The sequence below is a fragment of the Electrona antarctica genome, assembly GCF_951216825.1.
Source record: "Electrona antarctica genome assembly, contig: scaffold_93, whole genome shotgun sequence".
Classification (NCBI taxonomy): Eukaryota; Metazoa; Chordata; class Actinopteri; order Myctophiformes; family Myctophidae; genus Electrona; species Electrona antarctica.
Window position 1 is genome coordinate 318,221 of NW_027638165.1, and position 14,462 is coordinate 332,682.

General features: G+C 44.4%; 1 protein-coding gene across 4 annotated transcripts in view; it reads right to left on the reverse strand.

Moving 5' to 3' along the window:
- The window catches only part of fan1 (FANCD2 and FANCI associated nuclease 1), a 43,057-nt gene extending 28,595 nt beyond the window's left edge, over positions 1–14,462 (reverse strand). The window contains exons 1-5 of one of the 4 annotated variants that reach the window (XM_079531233.1): positions 14,248–14,462; positions 10,578–12,710; positions 9,667–9,807; positions 8,499–8,709; positions 6,585–6,812 (exon numbers count right to left, since the gene is read on the reverse strand). In XM_079531233.1, the coding sequence (XP_079387359.1) occupies positions 6,585–6,812; positions 8,499–8,709; positions 9,667–9,807; positions 10,578–12,588 (2,591 nt within the window). In that variant the 5' untranslated portion in view covers positions 12,589–12,710; positions 14,248–14,462. Of the gene's footprint in view, positions 1–6,584; positions 6,813–8,498; positions 8,710–9,666; positions 9,808–10,577; positions 12,711–14,142 lie in introns of all 4 variants that reach the window. The other 3 variants (XM_079531234.1, XM_079531235.1, XM_079531232.1) reach the window with 3 other exon arrangements.

The following is a 14,462-nucleotide window of genomic DNA, read 5'->3' on the forward strand; positions in this document are numbered from 1 at the left end:
CCAACTCGGATGCTGTTCAAAGGTAACTTTAACCAACTCAGAGGCTGTTCAAAGGTAACTTTAACCAACTCAGTGTTCAAAGGTAACTTTAACCAACTCAGAGGCTGTTCAAAGGTAACTTTAACCAACTCAGAGGCTGTTCAAAGGTAACTTTAACCAACTCAGAGGCTGTTCAAAGGTAACTTTAACCAACTCAGAGGCTGTTCAAAGGTAACTTTAACCAACTCAGTGTTCAAAGGTAACTTTAACCAACTCAGTGTTCAAAGGTAACTTTAACCAACTCAGTGGCTGTTCAAAGGTAACTTTAACCAACTCAGTGTTCAAAGGTTACTTTAACCAACTCAGACACTGTTCAAAGGTAACTTTAACCAACTCAGTGGCTGTTCAAAGGTAACTTTAATCAACTCAGAGGCTGTTCAAAGGTAACTTTAACCAACTCAGAGGCTGTTCAAAGGTAACTTTAACCAACTCAGTGTTCAAAGGTAACTTTAACCAACTCAGAGGCTGTTCAAAGGTAACTTTAACCAACTCAGAGGCTGTTCAAAGGTAACTTTAACCAACTCAGTGGCTGTTCAAAGGTAACTTTAATCAACTCAGAGGCTGTTCAAAGGTAACTTTAACCAACTCAGAGGCTGTTCAAAGGTAACTTTAACCAACTCAGTGTTCAAAGGTAACTTTAACCAACTCAGAGGCTGTTCAAAGGTAACTTTAACCAACTCAGTGTTCAAAGGTAACTTTAACCAACTCAGAGGCTGTTCAAAGGTAACTTTAACCAACTCAGAGGCTGTTCAAAGGTAACTTTAACCAACTCAGTGTTCAAAGGTAACTTTAACCAACTCAGAGGCTGTTCAAAGGTAACTTTAATCAACTCAGAGGCTGTTCAAAGGTAACTTTAACCAACTCAGAGGCTGTTCAAAGGTAACTTTAACCAACTCAGTGTTCAAAGGTAACTTTAACCAACTCAGTGGCTGTTCAAAGGTAACTTCAACCAACTCAGTGTTCAAAGGTAACTTTAACCAACTCAGAGGCTGTTCAAAGGTAACTTTAACCAACTCAGAGGCTGTTAAAAAGGTAACTTTAACCAACTCAGTGTTCAAAGGTAACTTTAACCAACTCAGAGGCTGTTCAAAGGTAACTTTAACCAACTCAGTGGCTGTTCAAAGGTAACTTTAACCAACTCAGAGGCTGTTCAAAGGTAACTTTAATCAACTCAGAGGCTGTTCAAAGGTAACTTTAACCAACTCAGAGGCTGTTCAAAGGTAACTTTAACCAACTCAGTGTTCAAAGGTAACTTTAACCAACTCAGAGGCTGTTCAAAGGTAACTTTAACCAACTCAGTATTCAAAGGTAACTTTAACCAACTCAGAGGCTGTTCAAAGGTAACTTTAACCAACTCAGAGGCTGTTCAAAGGTAACTTTAACCAACTCAGTGTTCAAAGGTAACTTTAATCAACTCAGAGGCTGTTCAAAGGTAACTTTAACCAACTCAGAGGCTGTTCAAAGGTAACTTTAACCAACTCAGTGGCTGTTCAAAGGTAACTTTAACCAACTCAGAGGCTGTTCAAAGGTAACTTTAACCAACTCAGAGGCTGTTCAAAGGTAACTTTAACCAACTCAGTGGCTGTTCAAAGGTAACTTTAACCAACTCAGTGGCTGTTCAAAGGTAACTTTAACCAACTCAGTGGCTGTTCAAAGGTAACTTTAACCAACTCAGTGGCTGTTCAAAGGTAACATTAACCAACTCAGTGGCTGTTCAAAGGTAACTTTAACCAACTCAGTGTTCAAAGGTAACTTTAACCAACTCAGTGGCTGTTCAAAGGTAACTTTAACCAACTCAGTGGCTGTTCAAAGGTAACTTTAACCAACTCAGTGTTCAAAGGTAACTTTAACCAACTCAGTGTTCAAAGGTAACTTTAACCAACTCAGTGTTCAAAGGTAACTTTAACCAACTCAGAGGCTGTTCAAAGGTAACTTTAACCAACTCAGAGGCTGTTCAAAGGTAACTTTAACCAACTCAGTGTTCAAAGGTAACTTTAACCAACTCAGTGGCTGTTCAAAGGTAACTTTAACCAACTCAGTGTTCAAAGGTAACTTTAACCAACTCAGAGGCTGTTCAAAGGTAACTTTAACCAACTCAGAGGCTGTTCAAAGGTAACTTTAACCAACTCAGAGGCTGTTCAAAGGTAACTTTAACCAACTCAGTGTTCAAAGGTAACTTTAACCAACTCAGTGGCTGTTCAAAGGTAACTTTAACCAACTCAGAGGCTGTTCAAAGGTAACTTTAACCAACTCAGTGTTCAAAGGTAACTTTAACCAACTCAGTGTTCAAAGGTAACTTTAACCAACTCAGTGTTCAAAGGTAACTTTAACCAACTCAGAGGCTGTTCAAAGGTAACTTTAACCAACTCAGTGGCTGTTCAAAGGTAACTTTAACCAACTCAGTGTTCAAAGGTAACTTTAACAAACTCAGAGGCTGTTCAAAGGTAACTTTAACCAACTCAGTGGCTGTTCAAAGGTAACTTTAACCAACTCAGTGTTCAAAGGTAACTTTAACCAACTCAGAGGCTGTTCAAAGGTAACTTTAACCAACTCAGTGTTCAAAGGTAACTTTAACCAACTCAGTGGCTGTTCAAAGGTAACTTTAACCAACTCGGATGCTGTTCAAAGGTAACTTTAACCAACTCAGAGGCTGTTCAAAGGTAACTTTAACCAACTCAGTGTTCAAAGGTAACTTTAACCAACTCAGTGGCTGTTCAAAGGTAACTTTAACCAACTCGGATGCTGTTCAAAGGTAACTTTAACCAACTCAGAGGCTGTTCAAAGGTAACTTTAACCAACTCAGTGTTCAAAGGTAACTTTAACCAACTCAGTGGCTGTTCAAAGGTAACTTTAACCAACTCAGTGTTCAAAGGTAACTTTAACCAACTCAGAGGCTGTTCAAAGGTAACTTTAACCAACTCAGTCTTCAAAGGTAACTTTAACCAACTCGGATGCTGTTCAAAGGTAACTTTAACCAACTCAGAGGCTGTTCAAAGGTAACTTTAACCAACTCAGTGTTCAAAGGTAACTTTAACCAACTCAGAGGCTGTTCAAAGGTAACTTTAACCAACTCAGAGGCTGTTCAAAGGTAACTTTAACCAACTCAGAGGCTGTTCAAAGGTAACTTTAACCAACTCAGAGGCTGTTCAAAGGTAACTTTAACCAACTCAGTGTTCAAAGGTAACTTTAACCAACTCAGTGTTCAAAGGTAACTTTAACCAACTCAGTGGCTGTTCAAAGGTAACTTTAACCAACTCAGTGTTCAAAGGTTACTTTAACCAACTCAGACACTGTTCAAAGGTAACTTTAACCAACTCAGTGGCTGTTCAAAGGTAACTTTAATCAACTCAGAGGCTGTTCAAAGGTAACTTTAACCAACTCAGAGGCTGTTCAAAGGTAACTTTAACCAACTCAGTGTTCAAAGGTAACTTTAACCAACTCAGTGGCTGTTCAAAGGTAACTTTAATCAACTCAGAGGCTGTTCAAAGGTAACTTTAACCAACTCAGAGGCTGTTCAAAGGTAACTTTAACCAACTCAGTGTTCAAAGGTAACTTTAACCAACTCAGAGGCTGTTCAAAGGTAACTTTAACCAACTCAGTGTTCAAAGGTAACTTTAACCAACTCAGAGGCTGTTCAAAGGTAACTTTAACCAACTCAGAGGCTGTTCAAAGGTAACTTTAACCAACTCAGTGTTCAAAGGTAACTTTAACCAACTCAGAGGCTGTTCAAAGGTAACTTTAATCAACTCAGAGGCTGTTCAAAGGTAACTTTAACCAACTCAGAGGCTGTTCAAAGGTAACTTTAACCAACTCAGTGTTCAAAGGTAACTTTAACCAACTCAGTGGCTGTTCAAAGGTAACTTTAACCAACTCAGAGGCTGTTCAAAGGTAACTTCAACCAACTCAGTGTTCAAAGGTAACTTTAACCAACTCAGAGGCTGTTCAAAGGTAACTTTAACCAACTCAGAGGCTGTTAAAAAGGTAACTTTAACCAACTCAGTGTTCAAAGGTAACTTTAACCAACTCAGAGGCTGTTCAAAGGTAACTTTAACCAACTCAGTGGCTGTTCAAAGGTAACTTTAACCAACTCAGAGGCTGTTCAAAGGTAACTTTAATCAACTCAGAGGCTGTTCAAAGGTAACTTTAACCAACTCAGAGGCTGTTCAAAGGTAACTTTAACCAACTCAGTGTTCAAAGGTAACTTTAACCAACTCAGAGGCTGTTCAAAGGTAACTTTAACCAACTCAGTATTCAAAGGTAACTTTAACCAACTCAGAGGCTGTTCAAAGGTAACTTTAACCAACTCAGAGGCTGTTCAAAGGTAACTTTAACCAACTCAGTGTTCAAAGGTAACTTTAATCAACTCAGAGGCTGTTCAAAGGTAACTTTAACCAACTCAGTGTTCAAAGGTAACTTTAACCAACTCAGTGTTCAAAGGTAACTTTAACCAACTCAGTGTTCAAAGGTAACTTTAACCAACTCAGAGGCTGTTCAAAGGTAACTTTAACCAACTCAGTGTTCAAAGGTAACTTTAACCAACTCAGAGGCTGTTCAAAGGTAACTTTAACCAACTCAGTGGCTGTTCAAAGGTAACTTTAACCAACTCAGAGGCTGTTCAAAGGTAACTTTAACCAACTCAGTGGCTGTTCAAAGGTAACTTTAACCAACTCAGTGGCTGTTCAAAGGTAACTTTAACCAACTCAGTGGCTGTTCAAAGGTAACTTTAACCAACTCAGTGGCTGTTCAAAGGTAACTTTAACCAACTCAGAGGCTGTTCAAAGGTAACTTTAACCAACTCAGAGGCTGTTCAAAGGTAACTTTAACCAACTCAGTGGCTGTTCAAAGGTAACTTTAACCAACTCAGTGGCTGTTCAAAGGTAACTTTAACCAACTCAGTGGCTGTTCAAAGGTAACTTTAACCAACTCAGTGGCTGTTCAAAGGTAACTTTAACCAACTCAGTGGCTGTTCAAAGGTAACTTTAACCAACTCAGTGGCTGTTCAAAGGTAACTTTAACCAACTCAGTGTTCAAAGGTAACTTTAACCAACTCAGTGGCTGTTCAAAGGTAACTTTAACCAACTCAGTGGCTGTTCAAAGGTAACTTTAACCAACTCAGTGTTCAAAGGTAACTTTAACCAACTCAGTGTTCAAAGGTAACTTTAACCAACTCAGTGTTCAAAGGTAACTTTAACCAACTCAGAGGCTGTTCAAAGGTAACTTTAACCAACTCAGAGGCTGTTCAAAGGTAACTTTAACCAACTCAGTGTTCAAAGGTAACTTTAACCAACTCAGTGGCTGTTCAAAGGTAACTTTAACCAACTCAGTGTTCAAAGGTAACTTTAACCAACTCAGAGGCTGTTCAAAGGTAACTTTAACCAACTCAGAGGCTGTTCAAAGGTAACTTTAACCAACTCAGTGTTCAAAGGTAACTTTAACCAACTCAGTGGCTGTTCAAAGGTAACTTTAACCAACTCAGAGGCTGTTCAAAGGTAACTTTAACCAACTCAGTGTTCAAAGGTAACTTTAACCAACTCAGTGTTCAAAGGTAACTTTAACCAACTCAGTGTTCAAAGGTAACTTTAACCAACTCAGAGGCTGTTCAAAGGTAACTTTAACCAACTCAGTGGCTGTTCAAAGGTAACTTTAACCAACTCAGTGTTCAAAGGTAACTTTAACAAACTCAGAGGCTGTTCAAAGGTAACTTTAACCAACTCAGTGGCTGTTCAAAGGTAACTTTAACCAACTCAGAGGCTGTTCAAAGGTAACTTTAACCAACTCAGTGTTCAAAGGTAACTTTAACCAACTCAGAGGCTGTTCAAAGGTAACTTTAACCAACTCAGTGTTCAAAGGTAACTTTAACCAACTCAGAGGCTGTTCAAAGGTAACTTTAACCAACTCAGTGGCTGTTCAAAGGTAACTTTAACCAACTCAGTGTTCAAAGGTAACTTTAACCAACTCAGTGGCTGTTCAAAGGTAACTTTAACCAACTCAGTGTTCAAAGGTAACTTTAACCAACTCAGTGGCTGTTCAAAGGTAACTTTAACCAACTCAGTGTTCAAAGGTAACTTTAACCAACTCAGTCTTCAAAGGTAACTTTAACCAACTCAGTGTTCAAAGGTAACTTTAACCAACTCAGTGGCTGTTCAAAGGTAACTTTAACCAACTCAGAGGCTGTTCTAAGGTCACTTTAACCAACTCAGAGGCTGTTCAAAGGTAACTTTAACCAACTCAGTGTTCAAAGGTAACTTTAACCAACTCAGTGGCTGTTCAAAGGTAACTTTAACCAACTCAGTGGCTGTTCAAAGGTAACTTTAACCAACTCAGTGTTCAAAGGTAACTTTAACCAACTCAGTGGCTGTTCAAAGGTAACTTTAACCAACTCAGAGGCTGTTCAAAGGTAACTTTAACTTCTTAATGCTGGTTACCTCAGGAGCTCCTCTCTGTCCAGGAACAGCCTGTGGACGGTGTAGTGAGGTCAGGCTTACCTCAGGAGGTCCTCTCTGTCCAGGACCAGCCTGTGAACGGTGTATTGAGGTCAGGCTTACCTCAGAAGGTCCTCTCGGTCCAGGAACAGTCTGGTACATCTCTGGACGGTGTAGTGAGGGAAGGCCAGACGTCCAGAGCTGACCATCAGCATGGTGGTCCACAGCGGGGGTCCCTGGCGCTCCTCCTCCTCCTCGCTGTCCGTCAGAGAGAAGAGGAGGAGCAGGCGACGGAATACCAACCGGGGGTTGTCATGGAGACGGACGGAGGGGCCCGCCAGCTGATTGGCCCTTCAGGACACAGGAGGATTGATTGACTGATTGATTGAAACAATGACCACTTATACTGACTTCTAATGCATTGTAACAGTAATACATTAACCCATTCAGGAGAGAAACCCCTTTTTCTTTGAATATATTCTTTCAGAGCAAACACTTTTAACTAAAATCTCTACACTTTCTGAGGAGGACCGCCTAATCTACACCTTCTGAAGGAGGACAGTCTAATCTCTACCTTCTGAGGACAGTCTAATCTACACCTTCTGAAGGAGGACAGTCTAATCTACACCTTCTGAAGGAGGACAGTCTAATCTACACCTTCTGAAGGACAGTCTAATCTACACCTTCTGAAGGACAGTCTAATCTACACCTTCTGAAGGACAGTCTAATCTACACCTTCTGAAGGAGGAAAGTCTAATCTACACCTTCTGAGGACAGTCTAATCTACACCTTCTGAAGGACAGTCTAATCTACACCTTCTGAAGGAGGACAGTCTAATCTACACCTGAGGACAGTCTAATCTACACCTTCTGAGGACAGTCTAATCTACACCTTCTGAGGACAGTCTAATCTACACCTTCTGAGGACAGTCTAATCTACACCTTCTGAAGGAGGACAGTCTAATCTACACCTTCTGAGGACAGTCTAATCTACACCTTCTGAAGGAGGACAGTCTAATCTACACCTTCTGAAGGACAGTCTAATCTACACCTTCTGAAGGACAGTCTAATCTACACCTTCTGAAGGAGGACAGTCTAATCTACACCTTCTGAAGGAGGACAGTCTAATCTCTACCTTCTGAGGACAGTCTAATCTACACCTTCTGAGGACAGTCTAATCTACACCTTCTGAAGGAGGACAGTCTAATCTACACCTTCTGAAGGACAGTCTAATCTACACCTTCTGAAGGACAGTCTAATCTACACCTTCTGAAGGACAGTCTAATCTACACCTTCTGAAGGAGGACAGTCTAATCTCTACCTTCTGAGGACAGTCTAATCTACACCTTCTGAAGGAGGACAGTCTAATCTACACCTTCTGAAGGAGGACAGTCTAATCTCTACCTTCTGAGGACAGTCTAATCTACACCTTCTGAAGGAGGACAGTCTAATCTACACCTTCTGAAGGAGGACAGTCTAATCTACACCTTCTGAAGGAGGACAGTCTAATCTACACCTTCTGAAGGAGGACAGTCTAATCTACACCTTCTGAAGGAGGACAGTCTAATCTACACCTTCTGAAGGAGGACAGTCTAATCTACACCTTCTGAAGGACAGTCTAATCTACACCTTCTGAAGGAGGACAGTCTAATCTACACCTTCTGAAGGAGGACAGTCTAATCTACACCTTCTGAAGGACAGTCTAATCTACACCTTCTGAAGGACAGTCTAATCTACACCTTCTGAAGGAGGACAGTCTAATCTACACCTTCTGAAGGAGGACAGTCTAATCTACACCTTCTGAAGGAGGACAGTCTAATCTACACCTTCTGAAGGAGGACAGTCTAATCTACACCTTCTGAAGGACAGTCTAATCTACACCTTCTGAGGACAGTCTAATCTACACCTTCTGAAGGAGGACAGTCTAATCTACACCTTCTGAAGGACAGTCTAATCTACACCTTCTGAGGACAGTCTAATCTACACCTTCTGAGGACAGTCTAATCTACACCTTCTGAGGACAGTCTTATTTCAGTACCTTTTGAGGACGACATCTCGGACGCTGTCTTTCCCTGCAGCAGCGCTGCGAGAGAACAGCGACTTCTGGGCGCTCAGACGGAGCAGCGCGTCCGTCAGGAGACGTCTGTTCGTGCTCCCCGTCGCCCCCAGGTGGAAGGTCTTAGCCAGAGCTTTGAGCTGCGGAGCCGACAGAAGGTCCAGAACGTCCTTGACCTCATGGAGGTCCAGCTCTGTGTGACATCATTATGACATCATTATAAACAATGACATGACAACAACTCATGGAGGTCCAACACAAATACAAATAATATGAACGAACAATGAAACAATTTAACACAGTAGTTACCCGTCTGTAGGAAGGCAGCCTCCACCAGCTCTACAACAACTGACCTCAGGTCAGAGACAGTAGTTACCTGTCTGTAGGAAGGCAGCCTCCACCAGCTCTACAACAACTGACCTCAGGTCAGAGACAGTAGTTACCTGTCTGTAGGAAGGCAGCCTCCACCAGCTCCACAACAACTGACCCTAGGTCAGAGACAGTAGTTACCTGTCTGTAGGAAGGCAGCCTCCACCAGCTCTACAACAACTGACCCCAGGTCAGTAGTTACCTGTCTGTAGGAAGGCAGCCTCCACCAGCTCCACAACAACTGACCTCAGGTCAGTAGTTACCTTTCTGTAGGAAGGCAGCCTCCACCAGCTCCACAACAACTGACCTCAGGTCAGAGACAGTAGTTACCTTTCTGTAGGAAGGCAGCCTCCACCAGCTCCACAACAACTGACCTCAGGTCAGTAGTTACCTGTCTGTAGGAAGGCAGCCCCCACCAGCTCTACAACAACTGACCCCAGGTCAGTAGTTACCTTTCTGTAGTAAGGCAGCCTCCACCAGCTCCACAACAACTGACCCCAGGTCAGAGACAGTAGTTACCTGTCTGTAGGAAGGCAGCCTCCACCAGCTCTACAACAACTGACCCCAGGTCAGTAGTTACCTGTCTGTAGGAAGGCAGCCTCCACCAGCTCTACAACAACTGACCCCAGGTCAGAGACAGTAGTTACCTGTCTGTAGGAAGGCAGCCTCCACCAGCTCTACAACAACTGACCCCAGGTCAGAGACAGTAGTTACCTGTCTGTAGGAAGGCAGCCTCCACCAGCTCCACAACAACTGACCCCAGGTCAGAGACAGTAGTTACCTGTCTGTAGGAAGGCAGCCTCCACCAGCTCCACAACAACTGACCCCAGGTCAGAGCTTATCTCCTCGTAGTCCAGCTTGTTGACCGGCAGCCACTTGACTTTCCTCTGGAACAGCCTGACGTACAGCTTCTGGGCGGTCGCTATGGCAACAAGGATACATTATACAGGCTGTCGCTATGGCAACAAGGATACATTATACAGGCTGTCGCTATGGCAACAAGGATACATTATACAGGCTGTCGCTATGGCAACAAGGATACATTATACAGGCTGTCGCTATGGCAACAAGGATACATTATACAGGCTGTCGCTATGGCAACAAGGCTACATTATACAGGCGGTCGCTATGGCAACAAGGATACATTATACAGGCGGTCGCTATGGCAACAAGGCTACATTATACAGGCGGTCGCTATGGCAACAAGGATACATTATACAGGCTGTCGCTATGGCAACAAGGATACATTATACAGGCTGTCGCTATGGCAACAAGGATACATTATACAGGCTGTCGCTATGGCAACAAGGATACATTATACAGGAAGGAAGTGAGCCCAGTGTCGATGACATCAGAGACACTGGGCTCACTGCTAAAATCTAAAACCACATTTACACACAAAGACCCCAGGAAGTGTTCCTTTAAAGTACTCTATCACATCCTGGTCTGAATGTTTACTAACCTGATAACTCCATGTTTACTAACCTGATAACTCCATGTTTACTAACCTGATAACTCCATGTTTACTAACCTGATAACTCCATGTTTACTAACCTGATAACTCCATGTTTACTAACCTGATAACTCCATGTTTACTAACCTGATAACTCCATGTTTACTAACCTGATAACTCCATGTTTACTAACCTGATAACTCCATGTTTACTAACCTGATAACTCCATGTTTACTAACCTGTTAACATCTTAAAGGTATTTATCACTTCCAGGTCTTCATGGTTGAACAGACTTCTGTCGTCCTCGTTGTCCAGGACACTGTCCACGACTGCCTGGAAGTTGCGCAGGTAGTAGGGTGTCCTGTAGGGGTCAGCAGTGAGCTCACCGTCCGTCGCTGGCATGCTGCTTTCATCTGGATCTGAGCTGCGATCTGGAGGAAGGACTGGGTCTGAGCTGTGATCTGGAGGAAGGACTGGGTCTGAGCTGTGATCTGGAGGAAGGACTGGGTCTGAGCTGTGATCTGGAGGAAGGACTGGGTCTGAGCTGTGATCTGGAGGAAGGACTGGGTCTGAGCTGTGATCTGGAGGAAGGACTGGGTCTGAGCTGTGATCTGGAGGAAGGACTGGGTCTGAGCTGTGATCTGGAGGAAGGACTGGGTCTGAGCTGTGATCTGGAGGAAGGACTGGGTCTGAGCTGTGATCTGGAGGAAGGACTGGGTCTGAGCTGTGATCTGGAGGAAGGACTGGGTCTGAGCTGTGATCTGGAGGAAGGACTGGGTCTGAGCTGTGATCTGGAGGAAGGACTGGGTCTGAGCTGTGATCTGGAGGAAGGACTGGGTCTGAGCTGTGATCTGGAGGAAGGACTGGGTCTGAGCTGTGATCTGGAGGAAGGACTGGGGCGAGGATGGAGACGGAGGAGGAAGCATTGGAGCTCTCATGAGGATTACCTGATGACTTAATTTGGTCGTCACACAGGTCCCTTTTGGGTGACTCTCTCCCACCATGACTTTTGGGTGACTCTCTCTCCCTCTCTTGTCTTTTGGGTGACTCTCTCTCGTCCTCTCTTGCTCTCTTGCTGAAGGCAGCAGTCCTGCTCCTAGATCCCTCTGTCTTCTTTCTCTTTGTTAGTTTGGAGAAAGCAGACATCGGGTTTGGAGAAGGGACTGGGGGTTGGATGATGGAGGAAGCAGTGGTCGGGTTTGGAGAAGGGACTGGGGGTTGGATGATGGAGAAAGCAGACATCGGGTTTGGAGAAGGGACTGGGGGTTGGATGATGGAGGAAGCAGTGGTCGGGTTTGGAGAAGGGACAGGGGGTTGGATGACGATGGCCTCTTCATGAAGATCTTCTGGTTTCTTGTGGAGATGTTCTGCTGGGTTCCTCACAGTGCTGCTGGTTGTGGGCTCAGATGTTACCGTCAGACACTCTGCATGGTGTAAGCTCTGGACCAGGTGGCTCTGGTGGAGAAGGTGGTTTTCCTTCTGGGAGTGACTCAGAGCCTCAGAGCCTTCGTCTGTCACACCAACCAGAACTACATCATCATCATGATGTTTCTGTGTGCTTTCAGGAGGACTCCTCCTCCTCTTCCTCCTACTACTAGATCTGGACAGCTTGGAGGAGAGGCTCCTCCCCTGGCTCCTCCCCTTGGAGGAGAGGCTCCTCCCCTGCACGTCTAAAGTTCTGACCACAGTACTGCTGACCTCGCGGCGCGGCGCCTGCTGAGAGTTCCGTTGTTTGAAATAAGGACTGGTTGTGGTGGTGGAGGGTTCCACGTCTTTGCTCCCGTCGCTTGGAGGCGCCACCGGTTCTAGAGTTCTGGTGGGGGTAGGGTGAGGTTCTAGAGTTCTGGTGGGGGTAGGATGAGGTTTTGGGGTGTTGGTGAGGTTTGGGTGCTGTTCTAGAGTTCTGGTGGGGCTAGGGTGAGTTGTTGGGTTTGGTGGCTCCACGACGAAGCTGCTACTGGACGAGGCCACATGTGCAGCAAGCCCAGAAGGACCAGTGGGTCCAGAACCCTCCCGTTCAAACTGCGGACATCGCAGGTCAAGGTGTTCGTTGACGCTGTACCTCGGTACCAGCTCGCCGCACAGCGGGCAGGCCAGCCTGGGGGGCGGAGCAGCGTTGGCGAAGAAGGAGGTGATTGGAGGAGTGCTGGTCGATGTGGGCGGAGCCCCAGCTAAAGAACCTTTAGAACGCTTAGCAGTTCCTTTCCTCTTATTGGACAAAGATAAACACCTTCTGGGTTTATCAGCCATCCTATAGCTGGAATAGACGCTCCTATAGCTGGAATAGACGCTCCTATAGCTGGAATAGACGCTCCTATAGCTGGAATAGATGATCCTATAGCTGGAAGGAACGGATGGATATGCTCCTATAGCTGGAAGGAACGGATAGAAGAGAAATATAGGTTTAATTTCAAGGACATCCAGTTTGATAAATACAATTCCAATAAGGAACTTGGACGCCCGCCCGCCCGCCCGCCTGCCCGCCTGCCTGCCTGCCTGTGTCTGAGGTGCAAACTGACTGTGAAAAGTGGACTGGTTAAATAATCAAATGGCAGGTGTGGGGTTGCCATGCCAATCAATTGGCTGAGGCTGGGAGGAGTTCTACAGGTGAGGGACTTCGGCTCGTTAGGTCCACTGGCAGAGCCTGACCACTAGTGACCAGAGCCTTTTGTGGCGGTTCTGGATAACCGTGTATCTGACCGTCTGTGTGTGGGTTTATACAAATGTAACCAAATGGACCCTTACAGGTCTGTGACTCTGAGAGTGTAACACATGGAACCAAATGGACCCTTACGGGTCTGTAACTCTGAGAGTGTAACACATGGAACCTTACAGGTCTGTAACTCTGAGAGTGTAACACATGGAACCAAATGGACCCTTACAGGTCTGTGACTCTGAGAGTGTAACACATGGAACCAAATGGACCCTTACAGGTCTGTGACTCTGAGAGTGTAACACATGGAACCAAATGGACCCTTACAGGTCTGTGACTCTGAGAGTGTAACACATGGAACCAAATGGACCCTTACAGGTCTGTGACTCTGAGAGTGTAACACATGGAACCAAATGGATCCTTACAGGTCTGTGACTCTGAGAGTGTAACACATGGAACCAAATGGATCCTTACAGGTCTGTAACTAGGAGAGTGAACCAAATGGAACCAAATGGATCCTTACAGGTCTGTAACTAGGAGAGTGAACCAAATGGAACCAAATGAACCCTACATGTTCATTGTTACACTCATAGTTACAGACCTGTGGGTCCATTTGGTCTCCAGTGGACTACCTACTCCACTCCACACAGTGACAGACAGCTGGTTTAGCTCAGTAAAGTTAGCTTGCATGCTAATTCCAGTTCAACAATAGCTTCACGTGCTTATGTTTACAGATCTAATAATAATAATAATATAAACTTTATTTATTTAGGGTACCACCTTTCATGTCATAAAATGCAGCGCAGTGCTTTATTAATTACAGGGCAAAACATTATAAGATAAAAACACAAACGTAGCATAAAAACACAGTAGCATTAAGACAATAAAAACGAATAGCAGAGAGCACACACACACACACACACACGCACGCACGCACGCACACACACACACACACACACACACACACACACACACACACACACACACACACACACACACACACACACACACACACACACACACACACACACACACACACACACACACACACACACACACTCACACACAGCGTAGTGAGAACAGATGACAGGATTAAAAAGCAAGAGTAAAGAGGTTTTATTAATCTGTGCTCATGATGATAAAGAACTGACCTGTTGGAGACGTTCCGCCTGTTTACAGATCTGACCTGTTGAAGACGTTCCGCCTGTTTACAGATCTGACCTGTTGAAGACGTTCCGCCTGTTTACAGATCTGACCTGTTGAAGACGTTCCGCCTGTTTACAGATCTGACCTGTTGAAGACGTTCCGCCTGTTTACAGATCTGCGATTTGATTCATATTAATATAATATTAAAGTTATAAACATCATCAGGATGTTTGTATTAATGAACAGACTTCTGCAGCCATGGTTTCTACACACACACAGACCAGACTAGCAGATCACCGAACACAGCCAGGAGTAATGGATCACA